General features: G+C 46.1%; 1 protein-coding gene across 6 annotated transcripts in view; it reads right to left on the bottom strand.

The window, feature by feature from the left end:
- GRAMD1B (GRAM domain containing 1B) overlaps window positions 1-23,792 on the bottom strand; it is a 126,439-nt gene that overhangs the window by 55,336 nt on the left and 47,311 nt on the right. For 2 of the 6 annotated variants that reach the window (XM_031599797.2, XM_031599798.2), the window contains exons 2-3: window positions 21,243-22,075; window positions 15,731-15,808 (exon numbers count right to left, since the gene is read on the bottom strand). In XM_031599797.2, coding sequence (XP_031455657.1) covers window positions 15,731-15,808; window positions 21,243-21,604 — 440 coding nt within the window. In that variant the 5' untranslated portion in view covers window positions 21,605-22,075. Of the gene's footprint in view, window positions 1-3,659; window positions 3,679-15,730; window positions 15,809-21,242; window positions 22,076-23,792 lie in introns of those variants that run through there. The other 4 variants (XM_090123758.1, XM_090123755.1, XM_090123753.1 and 1 more) reach the window with 3 other exon arrangements.

Raw genomic sequence — 23,792 nt, 5'->3', positions numbered from 1 at the left:
TCTCTTTCCACATGAATGGCCAAAAAAAAAAAAAAAATGGTAACTGAAAATAACGCAGCGTAAATATGAGATTTCACTTCTGTTTGTTGTGATGTTTCGGAAGAACAAGCGCAATGGTTGAAAACAGAAGTGTTTCTGAGTGGGCATCGATTTGGCCACTGTTAATGATCACAAAATCCTGGTTCTTTCACATCTCACAGCAGTGGATTGGAAACAGTGAGAAGTGCCCTTCACTTCTGCTGAGGAAGGAAGTGGTCTCCAAAGTACCAATGCTTAACCAGAGCACCCAGATCATAACTCCACATCTTCAGTTCTGTGCTCTGTTCTCACCAATGACCACATCACCTTCCCCCCCCCCATTCAACTCCGATTTTGCATTATTTTTCCCCAGTCCAACCTCCCTTCTTCTTTGTATTTGTTTGCAGTCTACCTATTTACGTGGAGCCAGATGGGTATTTGCACCAAGGACTGCCTTTTGTACAGGATGTTGGATCAGATGCTCATCATCTCCCTTCTCACTGTAAAACATCTAAGGGAAATTTCCTTACTGCAGTAGAATTTTGATTGTTTAGGAAAGTTTAGGAAAGGGATCCCATCTTTTTGATTGCAAAGTACTGTATGCATAGTTACTACTATGTGCAACAATTACCAACACAACAAACACGGTGCCCAATTCATCCCCTGTCCCTCCCCACAAACAGAATTCCCATCAACTCCAATAGGGATTCATTAAGATAATTTGGATCCTGGCCTACAACCAGCAGCATTTGGGAGACTTCTGATCCAGAGCAAGAACACCATGGATACAGCCTCCCCTTGGGGAGCACCAGTCAGGATGAGGATGTCAAACAGCACACGCACACACTAAATACAGCAACATCAAAACATGCCCATCTTTCCCAAACTGAAGACAGACTCAGGGATTCTGAGCAGCAGGAAGAAGGGGGTTAGAAAAAAGAATGGGTATTTTCCTGAGCTGCAACAACAAACCCTTTACAAGAGGCTGTAATACACAAAACCAAGCTAATTTTTTTTGTTTTCTGACCTCTACCATGGATGAAAGAACAACTAAATGCTTGTGTCCAGATGTGCTTGTGTCCAGCACTGTGTCACCTCTGCAGTCAGGGCCCAGGTTGAACTGAAAGCATAGAGACCACTGCTGAAATTCCTGCCAGCCATTACTGTTTGGCTGTGCCTCACTCATAGAAGCACAGAATGGCCTGAGTTGAAAAGGCCCACAATGGTCATTGAGTTCCAACCCCCTGCTATATGCAGGGTCACCAACCAGCAGACCAAGCTGCCCAGAGCCACATCCAGCCTGGCCCTGAATGCCTGCAGGAATGGGGGCAGCCACAACCTCCTTGTGCAACCTGTTCCAGTGCATCACCACCTTCTGTGTAAAAAAATAGCAGCCAGTTATCCTGCGTTCCTCCATCATCCTTCTCCCCTTACAGACCCAGTCTCAGCAAGAGCCATCTAATACAAGCCAACAGATATCCCCACACAGGAGCCCTGAGGTACTGCTAACAGGCATCTTTTCTCACTTCATTCATTGTTCAAGTTACAGCTCATAAGACAAACAGATTTCCTTCAAGACAGAACACGTAAATCAGGTGCTTAATTACCTCTGCACCACACCAGCAGCACTGAGGATTTGCTGTGTGCACGCTTGCAGTGCAGAACACAGAAACCTTCTGCTGTGAGGGGAATGGAAGCTGTCCCTCTGACTTACATTCCACCTTTCCACTCACTGATTACCTGGAAGGTGATTCATGCTTTCCTGGGAAGCATTTGAGCATCACGTCGAGCCAATTTTCTTTGTTAATGGGTTAATTGCGTTACCCTCTGGTTCTCAGGAAGGGGCAAGAAAAAAAAACAACACATAACAGTGCTTCTACATTTATTGGGACAGCATAGAAGCCAAGTTGTGAGGTGATGGGACGGCATGTCACAATCCTACTGCAGAGTGTCCCACAGCATGCACAGGGCAAGCAGCATTTGATTGCAAGCAGTTCCAGAAAGCCTTACAACACGAGTGAACAATCACCCCAAGATTAAAGCCACAAGCTATGCACTGCTCAAAGCTATGCCTCTATTTTTGAAGCACTCAATATGGGACCCTTCTCTTGGCATGGCAGGAAATACCAGTTCCTGAGATGCTCTGGAAGGTGTCCCAGCAGCAAAGGAAGCAGGAGTGCAATACAATGGAGAGCAACCATGGAAATAAGCAACATCCTGTGCTACAGCCCTGGGATGCTCCCAGCACTCAGGCTGACAGAAATAAACCAGTTAAGCCTTCTCCTCCAATTCTTTGTGGGTATGCAGTGACAGGCAGCTGAAGTCTGTGTGAACACGATAGTGAGAATGATTTTACCTCTATAATGTTATGTTTACCCTGAAGCATTTCGTAGAATTTATTAACTTGTGCCACAAACTCAAACCCTATAACCCAGTCCTGGGGCTAAACAGGGCAGCTGCTCGTAAGCATCATGCAGTCTTGAGGGAATTATGGTAATGTGAACTGGAAAATACACAGCATTCAGCAGAAATAAATGGGGAAAAAGGAAAATAGTTACTTCACTTGAATTTTAACTAAGATATAGGACAAAGCCCTGCAATCTGGACAGCACCATGGGTTTTTGAACTGAGGACTACCTCCACGTGAAGCAGGTGCTTCCTGGAGCACAGAACACCATATTACCAGGTTTGAGCATCCAGTTGAGTGCAGGTGCTTTATAACCACTAATGACATTTCCCACTCTTTCCAAGCTCTGCCTTCTCAACCCTGCTGACACAACAGCACACCAAGAGATGCCCACAGACAACCTGCACATTACTCTTGCTGCGATGCCAAGTGAAGTTGCACTCAGGGCAGGCTTTTCATGATAGAAAACAACCATTTGCTACAAAAGACACCATCAGCATCCCCTGCTATGATTGAGAACCATCTAATAGTGAGCTGGCTTAATGCTTCCCAGTCCTCCCTGGAGGAGCACGGCTGAAGCCATGTAGCATCCATCTCCCCACCCTATCTCACCCTCTCCCCCTCCATTCCCACACATTTCCCATCTGCCAGCCCAGAGAGCAGAACCTACAGCCTGGGCAAAGCCAGCAGATAAGCCTTGCACAAAAAGGGCGGATGCATCTACAAGCTCCAATTACTGCCTCACTCAGCACTCCCCTGAGGTCCTTTCCCCATCAAAAAAAAAAAAAAAGAAAAAAAGAAAATTAAGCTGCCAAAAGGCGTTTCTGCTCCACAAGACAGACTCAGTGGAAAACCTTCCCCTTAAGCACCCTCTAGCGATCCTTTCTCATACAACAGCAATGCAGGCTGCAGCCAGCATCCCAGCTCTCTCCTCCGATTTTCCTCTGGACAAAGGAAGCCCTGCCGCTGGCAGCAAGGCAGACCCCCCACATCAGCCTAGAGCATCGGTATTTTAGGGCAGGAAGATTCTATCTGAAACCTTACATGCAAAGAACTGCATGGCCACAATACCAACTTCCTTCTAGAATGCAAACCCTGCTGCCAGCCCCAGCACTAAAACCACTCCCAGCTTCAGGGAAAAGGGTCTGGAGAAAGCAAAAAAGGTGAGAGAAAGTAAGAAGTTGCCAAGCGAAACCACTTACGCACAGTGAGGCCGGCAGCATTTCCATCCTACCTTTGCTGTCGCCATATCAGACGTCTCCATGTTTTCTGCTTGGCCTATCAGTAAACAAGGGCGTTGAAGGAAAAGGGGGAGAGAAAAGGAGAGTCAAGAAAAGGATGTGGTGAAAAGAGGACAGACAGTTTGACAGGTGGATGGGAGCAACGTGGAAGAGCTCAGCATGCTGCCCCCAAACACAAAGGAAAAGCATCTCAAACTGACGGTCCCAGTTTAGATTCCCAACTGAAGGCTGGCACAAAATCCATGGAATTTGACAGCCCTCCCTGCTGCTGCCCCCCAGATCATTGCAGGATGCTGGGGAACAGCCTGCCTCCTCCCCCTGACTTCAAGTCTGAGCTCCTGCAGGGAGCAGGCAGCGACCCACGCCTGCCTGGGGGTAAGAGGCCATGCTGCTCTTCGTCCTCCTTGCTCTACGGGAGGGGAGAGGGGCAACAAACCACTGATGTGGGTGCTTCAGAAATCAGGAGAAAGGAGAGTGGTGAGTGGGGCTTGGGCAGCACGGTGGGTAAAGGAGGAGGGATGAGGCGAGAGGAGGAGGAAGCAGGGAAGAAAGGAAAGCGTGAGAGAAGACAGCCAGACAGGCAGAGAAGCAATGCTGCAAGAGAAGATAAGCATAGCAGAGACCATTTAAAGAGAGAGTAACACGTGCAGAGATAAAAAAAAAAAGAAAGGTGGAGGTTAGTCATCTGCACCCTACTGAGAGCACTCACCTCAGGATAACACACAGAAATGACTGGGCCTAAAACTAAGAACTCTGTGGTGCACACTGTCAGCTCAGATGCTGCAAATATCAAATCATCCTCTAAGCTGAATCTGTGCTGGCGTCAAAAGGCACCCGGAGCTGCTGAGGCAGCGATTGGTGGCACGGGGTGACTTCAGCCAGCCCCAACCATCACCCAGCCTCTCCCTCTCGCTCCTCCTGCTCTGCTCCAGACACAAAACCAAGCTGGAGCCGGTGAGCCAGCCAGGAGCTGCTGCACGTAAATGGTCAGAGCATCCCAGTGCTGGCAGAGCAGAGAGACGTGAGCAATCCGGGCTGGGAGGGAGGGAGAAGAAGGCTGGAAAAAAACCACTGCAGAGCTCAGTCAAATTAAGAGCCTCTGAGGGCTAGAAACATCACTGCATGAAAGTGCTTATTCATAGAGCAGTGCAGCAAGCGGTGCTCCAGCACACGGCAGGCACTGCACACTACAGTACACAAAGCCCAGGGGGCAGTGACATGTAATTTACAATGCACTCAACAGTTTACATGAATTCAAGGGCAGCTACCTATTTTCTGCAAAGCCGTGCTACTCATTTCTTGTGCAGAGGCATACGTGCACACACCCCATAAAGCAGCCTCGTTGAGTTTTATTGAATTAAGTGTACTACATTCTGTATTCTATTAAATGCATATAAAAAGGGTGTATTTCTGGTGCCTCTCATGTAGTCACCTACTCATAAAAATCAGTTTGCTTTTCAGAAAAAAAGCCCTGTTCCCACTCTGCACTCATTACAGCAGCTAATTCCAGCTCGTGAACTTAACAAGCAAAACAGGAAACATCTCCTGAGGAAGTCCACTTTTCGGAAGCGAACAACCCAGTGTGACACACTGAGCTCTGGGTAAGGATCCAAAGCTCTATGAATAGATACAGCTATAGCATCGCATTACTTTGGGGTGTGAGCCTGCAAAGCCTCAAAGATCCCCACGAACCAAGACGTGAGTTGTTTAGGCACCCACATGATGGATACAGAGCTTCTGTGGAATATGCAAGCAAGACAAAACCCTGTGACAGGGCTAGTGGGAGGGAAGGGTAGGGAATATATAAACAAGTGAACATTAGGGGGAAAGAGAAAGAAAACTATGAAGTGCAGCTGAATGTATGGAAGAGGTGGTTTGACTGTTCTGCACCTTAGCTTTTAGGAAAACGAGCCAGATGGATAAATTCCCAATTCCTTCCCAAAGTCAGCAGCGTTCTGCAGCCCCACAGCCTCTGCTGTCAGATGCAATCACAGCATCTGCAAGCGAGGACACATCTCCATTTCCCAGGGAAAAAAAATCTCAGAAGGGACTTCCCTGTTTGCTGCAGCAGCTGGGAAGTCATGTGAGACTTCATTTCCAGAAATAAAATATGCATTTTGCATCCTGGCATCATGGGAGGTGTAGTCATACTGTATGCAGAACAGAAAGTGCAACTGAGCTACTTCTTTCTATGCCAAGTGTGGTTTAGCAGGGCATGAAAATTATGTCTGAGGGTCTTGGAAGGGAGAGCAAGGCTAAAGAGCAGCGCAGCAGGAAAGAGAGAACTTTGGCTATCATGAAATAAAATACATGAAGAGAAGCTCCTCTCTGTCCAGAGATGAAAAGAAACAGTAATTTCCTGTAGAGATTTAGAAAGGAAAGAACATTTTTCAAAAGGAGAAAGATGATCAATATCAGCAGAGTAGAGAAACCAGGATGATTCAGAGCAATGCTATAACGAAAGAGGCCTGTTGCTTTCACACAAAGTCTTCTGGCTCTTCTTCCCATCGTTGTCTTGGAAGGTTAAGAGTTCAAACTTGCCTTTGCCTACAGCGGTGCAACAACCCTTCCAAAAAAGGCTCATTCACTGTGGGAAGAGGCAGGCTAACAAAAGACAACTTCATGACTCACAACATATGGATTATGCTTTGAAACTCCTTGATCTCAATTTGTCAGGAAGTTAAAAAGCCATCTTTGAATTTTACCTTCCATTGCAAGTAACCTGCAGCAAGCAATGGGAAGGAATGGGAAGGCAGTAAGGCTTCATAGTTTGGGGCACAAGTGCTATGGGCTGATCACCTCCCTTTTTGTTAGATCAGGATACTTTGAAGTAATGGCATGGGATACATCATGTCCAAGCCTGACACCTTAACAGGGTGACAGTATAATGCTCAACATTTGATCTCTCAAAATCAGAGTGATCTGAAATGCCTGACAGCCTGGATCCTTTGTAATAAGACAACTTTCAGGTATGTCAAGCTAAATCTATAATAAGATATGAACTTTAGCCTTTGAGCTGGCACGGCTTAAAAAGATAATCCATAGAGGCACAGAGGTAGCACATCAGACAAACAAAGCTTTCTGTACTGATCTGACCCATGCATCTAATGCAATATCCTCTCCCAGGCAAAAAAAAATAACCTCAGATGCTGCAGATAAAGGGGTGAGAAGTACTGCAGCAGGAACATGCACAGTGTGTCGACTTCAGGAATGAACAACTAGAGAAATCACTGCAAAGTCTTGAAGGAGAAGAGCCCTCTTGTTTTTGAACCAGAGAAAGCAGCTGCTCCAGATGCAGCTCTCAGACAAAAGCCTCCAACTTGCAGACAGGCATCTCAGCCCAAGCACACCACACACAATGTTAGAGGGGCCTTCCAATAGACGTGGCATCAACAAGGTGGAACAAAGGGTGACTGCTTGCAACCGGGTGCATGATACAGAGGATGACTTATCTCACCGTGTCACAGACCACAAAGCCACCCTTCCTTCAGAAACCCAGAATGATTCTGAGTTTGAAGGCACTGATGCGTGGCAGTTGCTGCACAGAGAAAGCAGCAGCCTTTCAGGTTCAGGGTAAGTAAGGAAATCTGAGCACCTCCATGTCTAAGCCTGAAGTGAAGCTACTCCTTTTCCACAACAGAAATACCATCACCTTACCACAGCTGAAACTGACGGGCAAACATCCCTCAAGCAAGGCCCATGTTTACATGCGACCTGCTATTTAAACAAAAAGGGTAAGGGAAAGAGCACAAAGGCACTGTGCAACCAAAGATTTACAGTGGGGTACTTAAGAGGGAAGGGAGAACAAGCAGCAGAGAGGCCTTAAGGAAGAGTTTTAAGTGAAACTTGCAGGAGCACGGAAGAAAAGCAGAGGTCCAGCAGAGGGGCTCAAGGACAGACCTTGGTTAGTACCATGATAACAGCTGACCTTGTTACGATGCATGGCGCGGTGGGGAGACGCATGCTGCCATCTTATCACCGAAATGCACAACAAATACTCTGCAAAGGCCAAGAAAGAAACGGATGGGAAGATAAACAAGGAAGGAGGAGAAGGGAAGGAGGAAACGAGGAGGTCGGTAAGCACTCACACGGTTACAGTCATCAGCATAGGGAAATCTGTCCGACTGCCATGCGTTCCCCAGAAACCTGAGCAAGTGTTGCTTCAGCAGCGAGGGAGTGAAATGCTGTTTAGTCAGAAGATGGAATCCCAGCTGGCTTACACGCACACGGAGCAGTTTTGGGGAGAAAGAGGCACAGATTGGTGACCTCAGAGTCCACCGCAGGAAGATGTAATGTCACCATTAAGATGGCTCTAGGATGGCTTTATCGATGCTATCCTAGTGGCTGCCATTTGGCCCCAAAGGGAAGGAGCAGTGACCAGGCTGGTGAGAATGCAGAGCAATGGAGAAATCTCCAAAGAGCTTGCTCTGCGCAAGAGGCACTGGTTTCCTTTCTGTGCTCTCAGATTTCTTCTATCACAGGCGATTCAATTTTAAAGGCACAGCATCACTCAAACCTGCTATGGATGCTCCTGCTATGGGGGGGGACACAAAGATGAGCTCCTCGATGGGTTGAGCACTTTGCTAAATGGAGATAGAATCTCAGGGTGGAGAGAAAGCATATGAAAAGAGGTAACTAAAACCCAAAGTTGCAAGTACAGCTCTCTGTAAAGCACTTAATGCTTCACTACCTCTTCCTTAGATTATTTTTTGTGCACTGCATTTCCAAACAGTATCTCATTTCCAGCATTCATGGAATGCATCAAGAATCAAACGCTGCAGAACTCCCAGGCAGCCCCAGTCTCATTTCTGCTTCTTTGTTTTGTATTATATGTTTTCAGTGCTTGGTATTTCCCCATTTAAGCAGCCAACTATGAAATGCAAAGATGCACACGTTTTCCAAGGTAAACACTGCAAACACTTCCATATGCCAAAGATAAACAGCACTAAAAGCATGAAAGAAGCCACGGTAAAGCAGCAAGAACTCAAAAAAAAAAAATGTTAAGAAGCTTCCAGTTTCTGCCCTCTGTTATGTGCCAGTCCTGCCTGTTCATTTACTGGCTCAACAGATGGGTTTTAACCTGCTTAGCCTTGCAATGCTTCTCCCCCAGCTATTCTCTTGAGTAGTTATCTTCTTTCCCATGCCCACTGCACATCCAACAAGTCACCACAAATTAGCAGATTTCGCTCCATCTCCAAGGCTCTCAGGAAAAGCTTGAGAGCTTTGAGACCTTAACAGCAACCTAAGCAGATTTCAGTTGCAGCAGCTGAAGGGACTGACACCTCAAGGCACCCTTCTCACCTCACCCCTTGCCATCAATTACAAAACACTGTACTAAGGACAGCAGAAGAGATGTTATCCACTTCCTCCAGACACAACCAGCAGTTCCATCTCCTTACTTGATGAGTCAGTTGTAGCACAGTTGATTAACAGTACAATCACCTCTCCATGGAGATGTCTTTTGGGCAGCACAAGTTCATCTTTTATTAAGAAATATATAAGCTTCTCTTCCAGCTCTCAGGAAGCATTTGAAGAGCGAAACATCTTCAAATCTGGGGCTTTTTGGCTCCAAGCTCCTCCACCAAGAAGCTAAAGGACAGGTTCTGTTACCTTTCTTCTGTACCATCCTCTCTACCAACCATTTGTCTCAATGTACATCTAGATTAGAGTTCCATGCAGGTAACACCTAAACACCACCTCAGGGCCCTGACTACAACTGGGGACCTCAAGCACTACTTTTCCCTGAGCTTCTTCCCATTACAAGGAAGAATTGCTGTGAAGAAGGGACCTGGAGAGCTATGCATCATCTCTCTGCCCACTCCTCCCCCCCTGCTTTATTTTAAATAACACCTTTGTTTTACTGCACTGCATTCATCCATCAATCATTCCACAAAATACAAAGGAAGAACATACTTCCAGATCTTATCTCTGCAACAGGAGTGCCAAGTAAGCTCCCTACAGGACTTGCAAATGCATTGAGGTTTCTGATGAGATCTCAGTTAAAACCCCTTCTGCAAAGGAAGGTGGGTTTCTCTGACAGCAAGACAGAAGCAGTGCCTACACAGTGCTCTGAGAAAACCCTGTATTTCTACCACCACTTCATTTCTATGTGCTGAAAAGAAGAGAACCCTGGTACAGTCACAACTCCTGTACCCACCTTTGGGAATATGCAATATAATTGGAAGGATACATATGTAGATGTATCCCAGGACACCTAGCAGGTTATGCAGCTATCTATACAACAGAAGTGATGTGTTCCACAGCTTAAGAACTTCTAGCCTACAGTTGCAAAGTAAAAAAGTCTAATTCAGGTTATGTAGCATCACTGTATAAACATGGCCAAGCACTACCTGAATTAAGTGTCAGGCTCTCTCAAAAAGCCTCACTCCTCTGCATTCAAAGTCCTGAGCTCTGGCTGTGAGAGACTAAAATCAATAAGTCCTCTGAAACCCTGTGATGGCTGCTTCTATAGCAGCATTGCTCTGAGGCACATTAAGTGCTCTGTTGCAAGGTGAATCCTGTGCAAGGGGCTTAGCAGCTGAAAGCATGCTGCATGTAAGCCTGCTGACAGGAGGCTTACCTACTGAACTGGAGCTCTGTGAAATGGGATGGTTTACAGCAGTGCATTCCAGCCTCCCCCCCACCTCTGCATCCCTCCAGCTGTAATAGTCTGAATATCCCAATGCTCCCAGAGGATGCAGAGCTGATAGGGTGACCGTTGCTGAAGGCCTCCAAGAGAAATACAGTTTTACAACTGAGCCCTCTGCTCTTGGGAACTGGCAGAAAAGCAGGGCAAGGAGTCTGCTCTGCATCTCAGATAAGGAAGACAGACATTAGAACACCTCTCCTCCTGTTCCTGAGCATCACGAGTTGGTGACGCAGCCACTGTCAGAACTCCTCTGCATTCAGAGATATGCAAGGCACAGCAGGGTTTTACCTAACAATAAAGCACTAGTCCAGTAGAAACAGAACTGATAAGGAAATTGAGAAGTGAGATCCAAATCCTGCTTCACCCTGCTGTTACATCTGGTGTAAGATCACTCCTTTCCTTGTGAAGTTCCACTACTGATCTGCATGGATGCTCTCATGCTAAAAGCTTAGAGCTGACTGAGTTTTCAAAAGGGCAACAGGCAGATACCTTTGTGCCACAGCAGCTTGGAACAGAGGGCCAAATTTTAAGAAGAATGATTTATTTTCAGTGATGGTTGGGACTCTGAATGTACTCTACCTACTGTCTGTAGAAAAGCTATCTGTGATATCAATGAAATTGCCTCTCACCAGCAGCCACCAGCTAACAGAGAGAGGCAGGATGTGTTACATTACTATAGGAAGCATAAAATCACCCTGCTCTCAAGTTTGCCAATTGCTCTAAACTCTTCAAAGCTTCATACTGCCATGCTGAGCAGTGGCATCAACTGAGCACATGGGCACAAGAAAGCCAGTTCATCCTGAGGTCTCCTCCTGGTTGCTGGCCCCAGGCAGGCAGAGGTGTCTGTCCTTCCACATCCCTCTGTCCTGAAGGAGGAAGCACAGGGTGGATTCCCCTTGCTTCAAAAATCACGAAGTGCTCTCAAGATCAGCCTTCTTAAGATTGAAAGAGTAAGAATGGAAAACAGAACACATGCTTCTCTTCACTGACAGAACACCAGGATTTCAGGGAAAAGGGATGAAAGCTTTCCTCGCAAACTGCTTACCCCTCTCCAGGGCAGAACCACTGAGCTGGCACCCAGGTGCAAAAGCAGCTTCTCAGCTAAACACAGAAAAAAGAAATTCATCTTATTCCAGCTGCTTGGTAGCAGCCTGCCTTATCCACCAGAGCAGCTTCAAGCACGCTGTAATTAACAACAGCCCATCTTCAAAGGAAGGAACAATGCTGGCGCATGAGGAACAGGGCAGCTGCTGTTTCCATTCACAATAGCTCTGCTGACAGCAGCAAATCTGGCAGCCCAAGTGGAGGAGAGCTGCTCTTACACTGTTGTTCTTGTCTTCTGCAGCTCAGAATCAGTGCTGGGCCCAGCAATCAGCAGCAAGGAGGTGAGGAGGAGGGGTTCAGAGAGGACACGAGCTCTGACTAAATGTTAACCATCTTTCCTGTATGACGAAGGAGCTTCGTGCCATTCTGGTTAAGCTTCTCTAAAGTCAGTCCATTTAACATCAAGTCCAACTGACTCAGCAGATGTCAACTTCTCATGTCAAGGGGAAAAGGGACATGGGATAGGGAGGTGCAGCATAAGCAAGTTCCTGAGAACACTACAGAAAAACTAAATTTCTCCTAGCTTCTCAAACAGATTCCCCTAAAATACAACGTTGGCACTAACAAGAGATGCCTGTCCTCCCTCCAGATCTTTGCACAACTTCCTGCAAACTCAAATGGCAGAATTTCTTCAGCTTGTCTCATTCTTAAGCTGTTCTCTAATCCTTTCTGCAAGCCCTCAATTTTGATCCATCGAGAAACTCTTATTAGATTATGCAAAGGTAAAACAAGCCCCACAGCCCCAGAATTACCAGAATAAGTTACTGCACAGCCTAGAGGGCTAATTAAGATGCAGGGCATAAAAAGCTGGGACATTTTAGAAGTAGCTTTCCTCATTTCTTCCATTTTTATTAATAAGGCCCATAAGAGGTAAACTGCTTCTTTTCTCCCAGTTCTGTGCCCTATTGCTCTCCATCCCCATGCTTTCCACGTTTATGCCTCCACCTTAGCAGTTTGTCTCCTCAGATTGCATACAAGGTTGAGGACTGATTTCCCCTCCAGCTCAGTAGCCTAAACTCTCCATTAAAGCATCTCTGCATCCTAAAACTGATAAGCACCTCAATGCCACAAGGCAGAACAAGTCCTTGGTTCAAGCACAAGCAGGCTCATGACCTTAGACTTAATCCAGAGCTCAAGGCAACTTATACAGTTCCCTAATCGTTGCCACAAGACAAGGATATGTATATATCAAGGTCTCCAGCTGCCTCCATCCCAACCTTACCCACTTCAAATTACTTTAAGTTGCTTATGAGTACAGCTATTTGGACACCAACTCAGCTCTACCACTTCTTGTGATGTTTCAGTACCTGAGCAACCCACAAGCTTAATCCAACATCTCTTATCCATTTCCTGTGAGGTAAGAAAATCTTCCCCCTTATTTCATAGACAGCATCACTGAAATGATTCATCCAAACTCACCCCGGATCAGAGAGCAGGGAGTTGAGCTCCAAGCTCAGGAAAAAACTAAATCTTCCTAGCCTCACTTTTCCCTTCCATGACTCCAGAAAATACCCACATAGCACATATTTACCATAAAAAGCAAATCTGTACAGCTCCCTCTCAGCATTAGCAACCAGACATGATGCACACGACCACTTACATGATTTTGCAGAAGGAAAGCTTCTTCCTCAGAGAAGACACGTGCAGGTGACAGACCTGCCTCACTGCTGTGCTGCAGGACACCTTTTCAGGGTGTGGGTTCTGGACCATGGCTGTACTTCACAATCCACCAGCTGACAAACAGCTCACAACTCAAGAAGCAGAGCCATTAGCCAACACTGAGTGCATCTGCCAGCAGAGCAAACATTGAGAATTCTCTGGAAGAGCCCACGGGTTGGAGCACAATCCTTGGAATCCCATCACAGAGCAGTTAACTCCATGAGCAGCATTCCCTGGTACCATAATCCACAGTAAGAGTATGCAGGCTAAGATCTTGCTTATGCCTAGTCCAGATATCAGTTATCTTCAGCTATGTATTTCTCTCCATTTTATACTTTAAATCCCACAGTCCAACACAGCAACTCAGCATCCTTTCATTTCAGCTGGGGTAGCTTCTTCCAGCCCTTTTCCAGGCAAACTGATGTGGATGCTGATCTTTGCTCTCTCTCTGCTCTGATCCTTGCAGTGCACCTGCCTGAGATGCCAGAGGCAGCACGCCAAGAGAAGGTGTGCACCACAAGACTTCTTGTTCTTCCCTCTTCTGCCCTTCTCTTCAGCTTTTGTCACCGCTTACAGGACTTATGAAACCTCTTTGTTATTTTTAGTTAGAGCCCCTATATCACCAATTAAACAAGCAAACAGCTGCCTGTAGGTTTCACCAGTGTGACACAGAGGTGAAAGCCCATGGGTGGAGGACCTTTGTTAGTGGTCAAGACCACCACCTTAAAGAGTGAGAAAGCATCTCCTCATTTGTATGCAAGAGTCTGGTAGATCTACCATGCTTCAGAAACAACCTTCAACTTTGCTAATAAGGATAATAGGTAGCAAGCTCTTGAAAGTTTTGTTAGCTGAATTCATGTCCAGCTTCACATTTTACAAGAAATCAGAAATGATTTTGAGATATTTTTAGCAAGTGACTTGAGCAGGAGTCTCTGCTATCCAAAAGGAGGCAGCAGCAGCGAAGCTGGATGAAGTTACTTTGTGAAGTGTGGTCATACGGGTCATTTTAGGAACAGTATTCTTCTGTGGAAGCAAAACTGACTTGAAATTAAATCCAGACTGCAGGAACATCACAGGCTCACCATCACTCTGGTCTGAGATCTGGCAGCACTCCCAACACACATCTCTTCCAGCCACAAAGATGCTCTTAACACCAGGCTAAGGGCTCTGGCTTAATCTACATATGAAACCTGGGAACAATTTGGAAGTGCCTCTTCTTGCCATGCCCAGAAAAACCCCCCATCTGAGTGCTAAGGAAACCTAACTCTACTAAACCTATGAAATCCCAGGCCAGTTAGTACAGCAACATGCAATATGTATATAGAAAGCCCAGGTATAATCTAAGTACCCACCTGCTTTGCTGTCAGATGCTTTATTTACCAGTTGCAAACAATGCTCCCCACTACTCAATCATGCCAGGCTCCAGAGAGACTGATAATTGGTGGGAAACATATGGAGGAGAAGGTTAGCTGTGACTACCAAGTAGTAATTGAGAGTCAAATTCTGCTGGGATATTAATTAGCTCTCCAGGGCTGGGATGTTCTCTCAAGTGAGAGATTCCTCAGATGCTTCCTTAGCTGTTACTCAGTCCTTACTCAATCCGTTGGTCTTTGACATCAGTGGGGAATCTGAGTTCACAGTTTGCCCTGCTGCAGTCAGTAAGAAGGGCTTTTGGCCTCAAGGATAGCTTGGGTGGGTAAATGAGTAACAGAGCAGGAGCACAGCTCTATTGACTACACACATCAAGCACAAACCACACTCAGATGCTTCTCATGAAGCACTATACAGCAGCACAAAGGCAGCTCTCCCCAACTCCCAGCACACGCACTCCAGTCAGTTTTGCTGTGATCCACATTTGCAACATTAAAGAAAAATGCAACACGGTCACAGCATAAAAAAAATAATTGAATCTAAAATCTAAACCAGGGTGTTATTAGGGAAAGAATCCTGCAGGAGCCAATCCAGGACAGAAAGGCTCAGGGCACAGAAGAAAACGAAGCACTTTCAGGCTCACAAGATGAACTAAAAGATACAGCAAAACTCTTAATCATATGGCTCTGGGCAGAGTAACAATAATAAATCACACACCAAAATAAGCATTCATTTTTCAACAGCTTCTGTGCCAGTGCTGCAGCTTAAAGCAGTCATAAATCAACGCCAAGCACAAGAAACTTTTCTTCTTGAACATCATAGCTGCTACAAATGAGCTCAGATCACAGAACAGAGTTGGAAGAGACCCTCAAAAAAGCCACCATCAGTGCTCAGAGCCCCATCCAGCCTGACCACGGCTGTCTGCAGGGATGGGACATCACTGCCTCTCTGGGCAACCTGTGCCAGTGCTTCCCTGCCCTCCTTGCAAAAAATACCCAAGAACTGTCCCAACACATCACAAGTAGAATAAAACAGCCAACATTCATATTATGCTGAAGACAAGATGCATTTTCAAGGACCAGAGCTGCTTGTGATGCATTTGTCTCACGCATTCTGCTATTAAATGCATCGCTAAGACCTGTTAAATCACATTTAAAAATGCAAATGACTTTTTTTTTTTTTTGCTAGATAACTCCAAAAAACAGAAGGAACATAAGTGAGGTCTGGCCCATCAGCACTGGTTGCAGGAACCCCCTGCAGTTCAGCTGCTGCCAGCCCTACCTGTCGTCACGGGTGTGAGGGCTCAAGAATCGGGACGAGTCGTCATCGTGGCTGCTCTGCTGGCTGCTTTGCTGGCTGCTGCAAGAGAAGACAAGCAATTAAGACAGATTTCCCCATCAGACACTTCAGTTTTAAAGCTAGACCAAAAACGGTTCATCCTTCATCTCACTAAGGTTGCAAAGAGAAACCAAAAGAAGCTCGTATCTGATGTACAACAGGCACGAGTGGTTTAAAGCCTCTTCATCTCATCTAGAAAAGCTTCCCTAAGTACTTCTGGAGATACAGAAGTAACGTTGCATGTTTCATCACACCAACCCAGAATGGTTTCGTACAGCCTAACGTTCAACTACCAGCCTGCTGTGTGCTCGCAGACCCTGTGAGCTGTGTGCCCCTGTGTCTGGGCTGCAAGGCAGCCGTGGAAAGGAGCCCAAACTCAGGCTGAAGTGGCCAGAAGTGACCGCTCCGTTTTTGGTGGAGAACTGCAAGCTGAGCCCACAAGATGTCACTCTTCCCTTGTAAACGGGTCGGGGGTTTCTGGAGCGTTTTGTGGATTTGCTTTTTTGGTGTTTGGGGTTTTTAGTGTTATTAGGGTTTTGTTTGGTTGGTTTTGTAACAGCACTGTATGGAGTTGGTCTGATTCTCTATTACCAGCCTCCACCAGTGCCAAGGCCTCAAGCTCCTGCTGCTCGTTTCTATAGCTTGTTTCCTAGCAAAGCTTCCCTTCCAAACCCTGCAGAGGGTCTGATTCTGTCTTCAGACAACAGGTTACAGCACAAAGAGCAGCTGTCCCTGGGCTAGCTTTCCTCTGCCCAGCCTGGTACCCAGCTGTGAGCCAGGGCAGCACAGCCCTACCACAAACTGCGCAGCCCCAACCAGACACAGGGTGCTTTTCCCTGACACCAGGAGCTAGAAAATACATCATCTGCCACTGTTAACTACATGCTCAGGTACTAGACAGCATTTCTCCAGCAATTCTGTATAATAAGTGGCTCAACGAGCCTCCTTACTGACTTTAGGGATCTCAACCCCTCAAATCTCTGTCCTCTTCCACACAGTGAAAAGAAATCATTTGTTGTTAAGGTAGAAAGAAGAACAGGTTGAAGCTTGCACAAGAAAAGCCAATCATTTGTGAAATCCTTGAGCAGTTCAGAAGTTGGTCTTTGAGATCGGACTTGGGATAAAAAGGTTGCCCAAATTCATGCTGTTTGGCTGGAGGTTTAAACTGTGTGCTTACATACACATAAATGCATGCATTTCCATCCATACGATGGGGGAAGCACCACATGTATGCATAACCTCTTAATCCCAAAGAGCACTTTCCTTGTTTCCCCACTGTATGAGTGTGGTTTTTTCCATTGGAGCCAAGGCAGGTAAGCATTATGGCACACAGCAAGAGGGGAGAGATTGCACTTGCTGTTCCCACACCCACATACTCCATCATTCTTCTTTTCCCATGCATCTCATAGCAGAAAGGAGAGCTCAAGAACAAGGGCTCTTTATTGGCTTCAAGCTATGAAACAACTTCTTACCAAAAACCATAACCAAGAACGTTCCCTAAACCAAGGGACAGCTTTTTAGGAAGCCAACACTGGGTTATTACAGCACTGGGGATCTCTCCACAAAGCATGCACACCTCAGAGTTCAATGGCCCTCATTACATACATTTCACATACAAATATTTGTACAATTCCCACAGAGCTCCCCATTCTGTACATATTAAGTCCAACACTGTACCCTCATCTGTCACTCAAAAGATTCTTGCAAGGATATTGAGATGCAGGCAGCTCTTTGGGCCCTCTGTATCTATGGCTGCTCTTTGGGTCTCCCCTCTCACACCAACGGCTCTGTTCTCACCTGTATGGAGCAGCAATGGGTCTATTTAAACAAAATTGTTTCAGTCTTTTAGCATCCAGCTGTGTGACAATATATCCTATACCAGAAAGAAAACTTCTTCCCTGTATTTCTGAGCTTAACTATGGCTGAGTGAGCTACGTACATTGGGAAGAGTGCAAGAGAAGACAGAACTCTAAACTCCAAGGAAGCATCACCACCCTTCTGAAATTAAATTCATGGCAGGGATCAAATCCATGGCTTCTTTCATATTCACAAATGAAAACCTTCTCACAAAACTTTGCCACATCCATTTCTATTAAGCAGACAACTGAACTTACCAGAAAGAGAAGTCCAATACAGCCCAACTACCACTCCTGCAATGCTGGCAGTCCCAGCTGAAGGTTCACTACAGTCATACAAGGTGCACCTTTGACCCTTCCATACTTACTCACTCATTTAAACTCAAGAAGTCCCAAGGTTTAAAGTTTAATGGAATACAGATATTGCAACATCTTGCCCTCTTGTCACTGGCCAATGCTCAAGACAAGAAATTCAAGAAACTCAGTGTAGGAGAGAAAAAAAAAACAAAAATCAGTTTTCCCCTCTCACCTGCTTCATTACAAAAGGGTTTTGCATGGAAGCTTTCCATTTTGGGAGCCCTTTACATGAAAAGAAAGTCATTTAAGTATTCTGAATGTTAAAAGTGCAGCCATAGGATTCCCTAAGAAGTACAGAGTGGCTGAAATGCAGAGCTATTGTTTTATTATTATTATTTCAGTCCATTGCAAGCTGACCCGCTTTTAAGATGAGCGTTTCTCTGAGATGGTGAACAACAAATTGCTGCTGTTATATTAAATATGATTATAAGGAGATAGAACAGCAGTGAGAAGTAATACAAGGGGAAAGCTTTATATACAGACATTGCAATTTTATACTAAAAGTGGTTAAAAGTCGTAGGAAATCAGCACGCAGCTTCTCATTTCATTCCAAGGCACTGCAACGTTACAGCTGGAATTCATAAAGTTGTTTCTCAAACCCCACACCAACACTGAGGCTCCAAACATCACCTAAAGCTCTTCAGCACCTCCTCAAGCAGTAAGTACAGATGAACCATGTCTCTGAATGGTTAAATCTGCAGAGCCCACTTCCACTGCTCCTCCATCTCACCGTTCCTTTACTTCCCACAGAGCAAGCTTGGTTGCCTGGACAATTTCCCTAAGTCCAACATATTTCTTCCTTTCCACCATCTTAGAAACAGATGTTCTGGTGGAACAGAACCCACTTCATTCAAATCTTGAGACCCAAAAACAATAATCCAGTTTTAAACCACTTGCAAGATTTTCTTTTTAACAGGATGACGAACAACAGACAGGGAGCACTGGTGAGAAGCTTCCTGCATCACTTAAGAAACCATTCAGTTATTCATACAGGCCCCTCAGAGTAATCCTGGTGTCTGAACCATCACGTTTTCAGGTCATGTCATCAGTCAGAGGAAAAGTCTTATGTCAGAAAACAGCTTCTTCCCATTGTTTCAGTGGTGTAGGCAGTGCTAGGCTCCTACACACACTCCCTTCTGCTTAACAAACAGCCACTCATTGGCTCTCACTATCAACCACCAAACACTTTGCAATCAGTAAACAGCCATAAAAATTATACAGGCTACTAAAAACTACCCGGTATCCTAAAATATTTTATAGAATGGAGTTTATTCACTTGGATGCTCACGGTCGGAGCTGCTGCTGTGGCTCAGGGCTGTGAGCAGTGCGTGCATCAGTGGAACACATCAGCTGGAGCTCAGCTTGCTCTCAGCTAGCAGCTCTCCCTGGAGAGCCCTGCGGAAATCCAGCCATGTGATGGGGTACAGGCTGCTGGATTTCAAGATTATAACAATTAATTGCTGCACAGGAGCCACAGTACTCCCTTTTGCATTTAAACAGTGCAGTAAGTGACAACCAGTACCTGTTGCAAAGAACCAAACCACTCTGAAACAGCAGCAAGAAAGAGCTGAGTTATTAGGAGTGCAGTGGCACAGTGACCAAAACCATGTCGGGTTTTTCCCCTCTGGACTGGAAAGGGAAAAATACCATTTGAAAACATCATGTGTTTTCCATTGTAAAGGGACAGATTTGAAGCCTGCTACATTGGAAGGAAGGTGCCATGCTGGCTTTGGTATGCTAATGCCAACTAATCCATCAGCTGCGGTGGCTTTTTTCCAGTCAGCACTTCAAAAACATAACCAAGGTTAAGGCACAGATGCCTTTATGAAGATGAGTAAGGAGTCGCTCAGCACAGCCATGCAAATACCACGTGTACACAGATATGCTCAAGTTTTTTGCTATTTTTTTTCCCTGAACACATTTACAAAGAAATCTGTTTCACCTCTGCCTCGATCACTCACTATTGCTAAGCCCAGTTCAAGTTCTTCAGCTCAAAAGCTGTTCTCAGGTGAAATCCAGAACTTAATTTTGTCAATCTGACACTTCAGCATCCACCCCATGCACTGTCCTTCCCATCTTCCCAACACCATCACCTGTATCACTCCCTACATCACCACAGGTAGGTGAAACAAGTCATTAATGTTCCTCAGCCAAGTTTTCCAAGGCTACTTTTCTAAGAGAGGGATTATTGGGGCCTTTATGGCATGCGTTCACTTCCCTGAAATTTCAAGAAATAAATGACTGAAAGCCAAAGCTTGCCAAAGGGAACTTCTGCAAAAAGAGCTACTGCATGCTCAGAGTGGAAAACAGCACCTATATTCAGGCATAAAGCCATAGGCTGAAGGGAAAGAGAAGTTAGCCCACACTAAGCTAGCATAAAGATTAATGAAGTGCTAACTTCCTACAGAGAAAGCGTGCTGTATTTTTCAGGCCCTTCATGACAGGTACATTGTTCCCCTCAGACACTAAAAGCAGACTGAACTACACTGTATGATGCAGACAGCAGCCACACCTGCACAGTTCGATAAGGTAAAGCTTTTTCTTCGTGTCTATGCAATAACTCACTGGGCATCCATTCTGCTGCCTTGACAAGCCCTTGGGAGTCTTGGAATTATTTGTCCTCTGCTTTTGAACCAAAGAACGGAGCAACTTTCAGGTCTAGAAAAAAGCCAAGAGTTGAATTCGGATATCTTGACACACAGACCCACGGTGTGCATCCTCCCCTCACTGACCCAATGCCAGCAAGTGAATGAAGAGCTCCAGAGACAATCTCAGGGGAAAGATTTGACCATCATCACAGAAACAACCCAACAGCAAGAAAACCCACACCGGCAAGGGTTCAGCATCACCACTTCTTGTCCAGGTAATCCCAGCTGAGATTCACTGTCCTCTCTCATGAAGGTCTCAGCAGGACATCCCACAGAAGTCAGTCCCACCACCCAATCTGTAAGCACAATTCCCCCCACTCAGACAAGTTCTTCTCACTCGACCTGCATCGTCTAGAAAAGCTACAGGAAGGCCACGATAAAGGGCTGTGATGTTGTTTCCAACATGCCCACTGTTCACACATACAAAACGATGCCATTTGATCCACCATCACCGAGCCCAACCCATCGCATTACCCATTCCATCCACTGCGTGAGGACAAAGTCCTCTGGAGAGCCACACCAAAAGCTCAGCAGGCCCTACCCGCTGCAAGGGGCTGTCAGGGGAGCAGGGAAGGGAGATGGCCACCAACCTACCTGCTCTCACTGCACTCCTTCTTCTCTCTGACACGCAGCCACTTCCGCAGAAGGAAGCGCTTGCGGCGCGGGGAGGCACTGGGTGTGGAACAGTTGGACCAGGGAGTGTCCTCATCACTGGAGGGGGTGATCTCAATGGATGGGAGCTGCAGGTATTCCTTGCTGGAGGAAGGAGAATCCTGATAACTGCTGGCCTCCAGGCTCTGCTCCTGCACATTCTTCATCCGCCTCATCTTGAAGCGCTTCCTGCGCAGGGTGGGGGTGGATGAGCTGGACCAGGCACGGCTGCCCTCCACCACCTGCTGCTCTGGGACTTGCAGGGCAGGGAGCTGCAGGGTTTCTGTCATATTGGCAGCTGGCATCAGGTGCCCTTTCTCCTTCTGCTCCCACCCCCAGGCACGCTAGCTCTGATCTCAGTGTAAGCCACACCACAAAGCCACAAGTCGCCTTTCTGCTCCCTCACCCGGTCCAGCACCAGCCCTCCCTCTCACGCAGGCAATCTCGTGTTCCTCAGGTGCTTTCATTTAACGAGCAGGGGGTGGGGAGGGGGGGGTGTTCAGGACTGACATGCCACAAGGAAAGCCAGTTTCAAGTTTCTTTTGTCCTTCCCCTCTCCACCAAACAAGGTTCCTCCCCTCCTGGTCTCTGAAAGCAGCAGGTTTGGCACCAAGGCTTGCTTGCAACAGCTCGGCTCACTTTCAGATTTCTCCCTCCCCCTTTTTTGCTTTCTGTCCTCTTTGCCTAATGTTGGTTCATACACTCTCCTGGTGCTGTGCTGGAAAACTCAGCTGTGGTCTTCTTAAGAGACGAAGCAAGTATGGAGCGACGTGGAGCTGTGAGGAGGTCAGAGAGAGACAAAGAAGGAGGGAAGAAATGATACTAGATAATATCAGGAGGAGGAGGAGGAGCAGCAGCAGCATGTTCTTTTTCTGTAGCAGATAAGACATGTGCAGGCAGCTGCTCCAAGCATCACCGCACTCATAATCCCAAGGGACAGGGTTTATATTACCAAATATGCTGCTGCTGCAAATCAACCGAATGACAAGGGTACGAAGGAATAATAACTTTCTGTAGAAGCCAATTGGACAGGCTTTCCCCTCGTCCCACCTTCCTGCTTGGACAGCCCACCCCGTGCAGGGAGGGAGCAAGCAAACTCAGGCTTGCACAGCCTTCCTGCAAGGCTAGGATTTGTCGTCCCCATTGACTGCTCACAGAAAGGGCAGCGAAGGAGAGGGACTGAGGAGAAGCTAAAGAGGCAGTGGCATCAAGTGGAACCAGAACTGGGAGGCTGGCTGGTTTTCTAGCTCAGATTCATATGGGTGTAAGCTGGACAAAAGGGAGCTCTTGTAGGGAGATGCTGCTTCCAAAATGGCACAGTGGGTGATGAATGGTCTCAAGGTCCAGGAACAACAAAGACACCACAAAGACAATGTGCAGGACAGATTCAGACTAGGATAAACATACATGCTATGTGGAAGGCTTGAGTATGCTAAGGAGGCAAAACCAGGGATCATGCACTGGGAGGAACAGCAGCATTGGGACCAGCCTTGCAAAATTCTGCTAATGAAACCAAATCATAAAAACAAACACCACAAGTGATTCACCATCCAGATCCACTGGATCCCCTATTATTCAAAAGCTCCTGGATGAAACTGCATCAAGATGGATTTTTAGGTGAGAGTGACAGAACTTAAGTACTTAAAGAGAGCAACTACAGTTCAGCTGCATGAATTCTAAGCATGCTGTCAGAAAAAAATATCCCAATTAATCTGGCACAGCTTTAATTTTCACTCAACAGCCGGAACCTTTAAAAAAAAAAAAAACACTGCTTTCAGGTTAAAAAAAATATTTCTGTTGACCCAAACCAAAATATTTTGCTTTGCATGAGCTGCCTCAAAGTTTTGCTTGAAAATAAACCTCACATGAACTTGGAACATCAGAAAGTGTGGAATCTGGGACAAACCTAACTGAACATGTCAAAAAAGGGAAGATTTATAATGTCAGGAGCAAAAGAGGGAAGAATCCCTAAATCCTACTTTGTAGCCTCCCCTTTTTTGTGCTCTGCTTCTTCTTCAAGTTACTTGAAATCAACATCCAGAGCTTTGGCCACCTGGATACCAATATGCCAAGCACAATCAGAACATCTTCCACAAACATCCCATTTAAATTAAAAACATAGAGGGAATAAAAGAGTTAAATCTGAGATCTAACAGGGAGCAACCTGCAATCAAGTACTCGAGCCACCTGTTGCCACATCCAGGAGCCACCTGTACATACAGAACCTTATCAGCCAGCTGTTAACTCACAGAAAACCCTCTTTCAGTGCATGGCCACACACCTGTGTCCAAAAGCACTCTAGCATTGCTAAATCTTAACCAGGAGCAAATACCTGCAACTGTGAGGGGAATCTTTCCTGCTTCATTTCTCACATAAGGAAAAGATAGTAAGAACAGAAAGTGTTTTCCCCTTAAACCCACCTGCACCCCATCCTCTAGATGTACTTCCATTCCTCTCCAATGGAGCAATAGATAAGCAGCCCTTTGCCATCCC

This window comes from Phasianus colchicus, chromosome 23 (assembly GCF_987193195.1).
Source record: "Phasianus colchicus chromosome 23, bPhaCol1.hap1.1, whole genome shotgun sequence".
Classification (NCBI taxonomy): Eukaryota; Metazoa; Chordata; class Aves; order Galliformes; family Phasianidae; genus Phasianus; species Phasianus colchicus.
The sequence above is the reverse complement of the archived record's forward strand: the minus strand, read 5'-3'. Positions and strand labels throughout refer to the sequence as shown.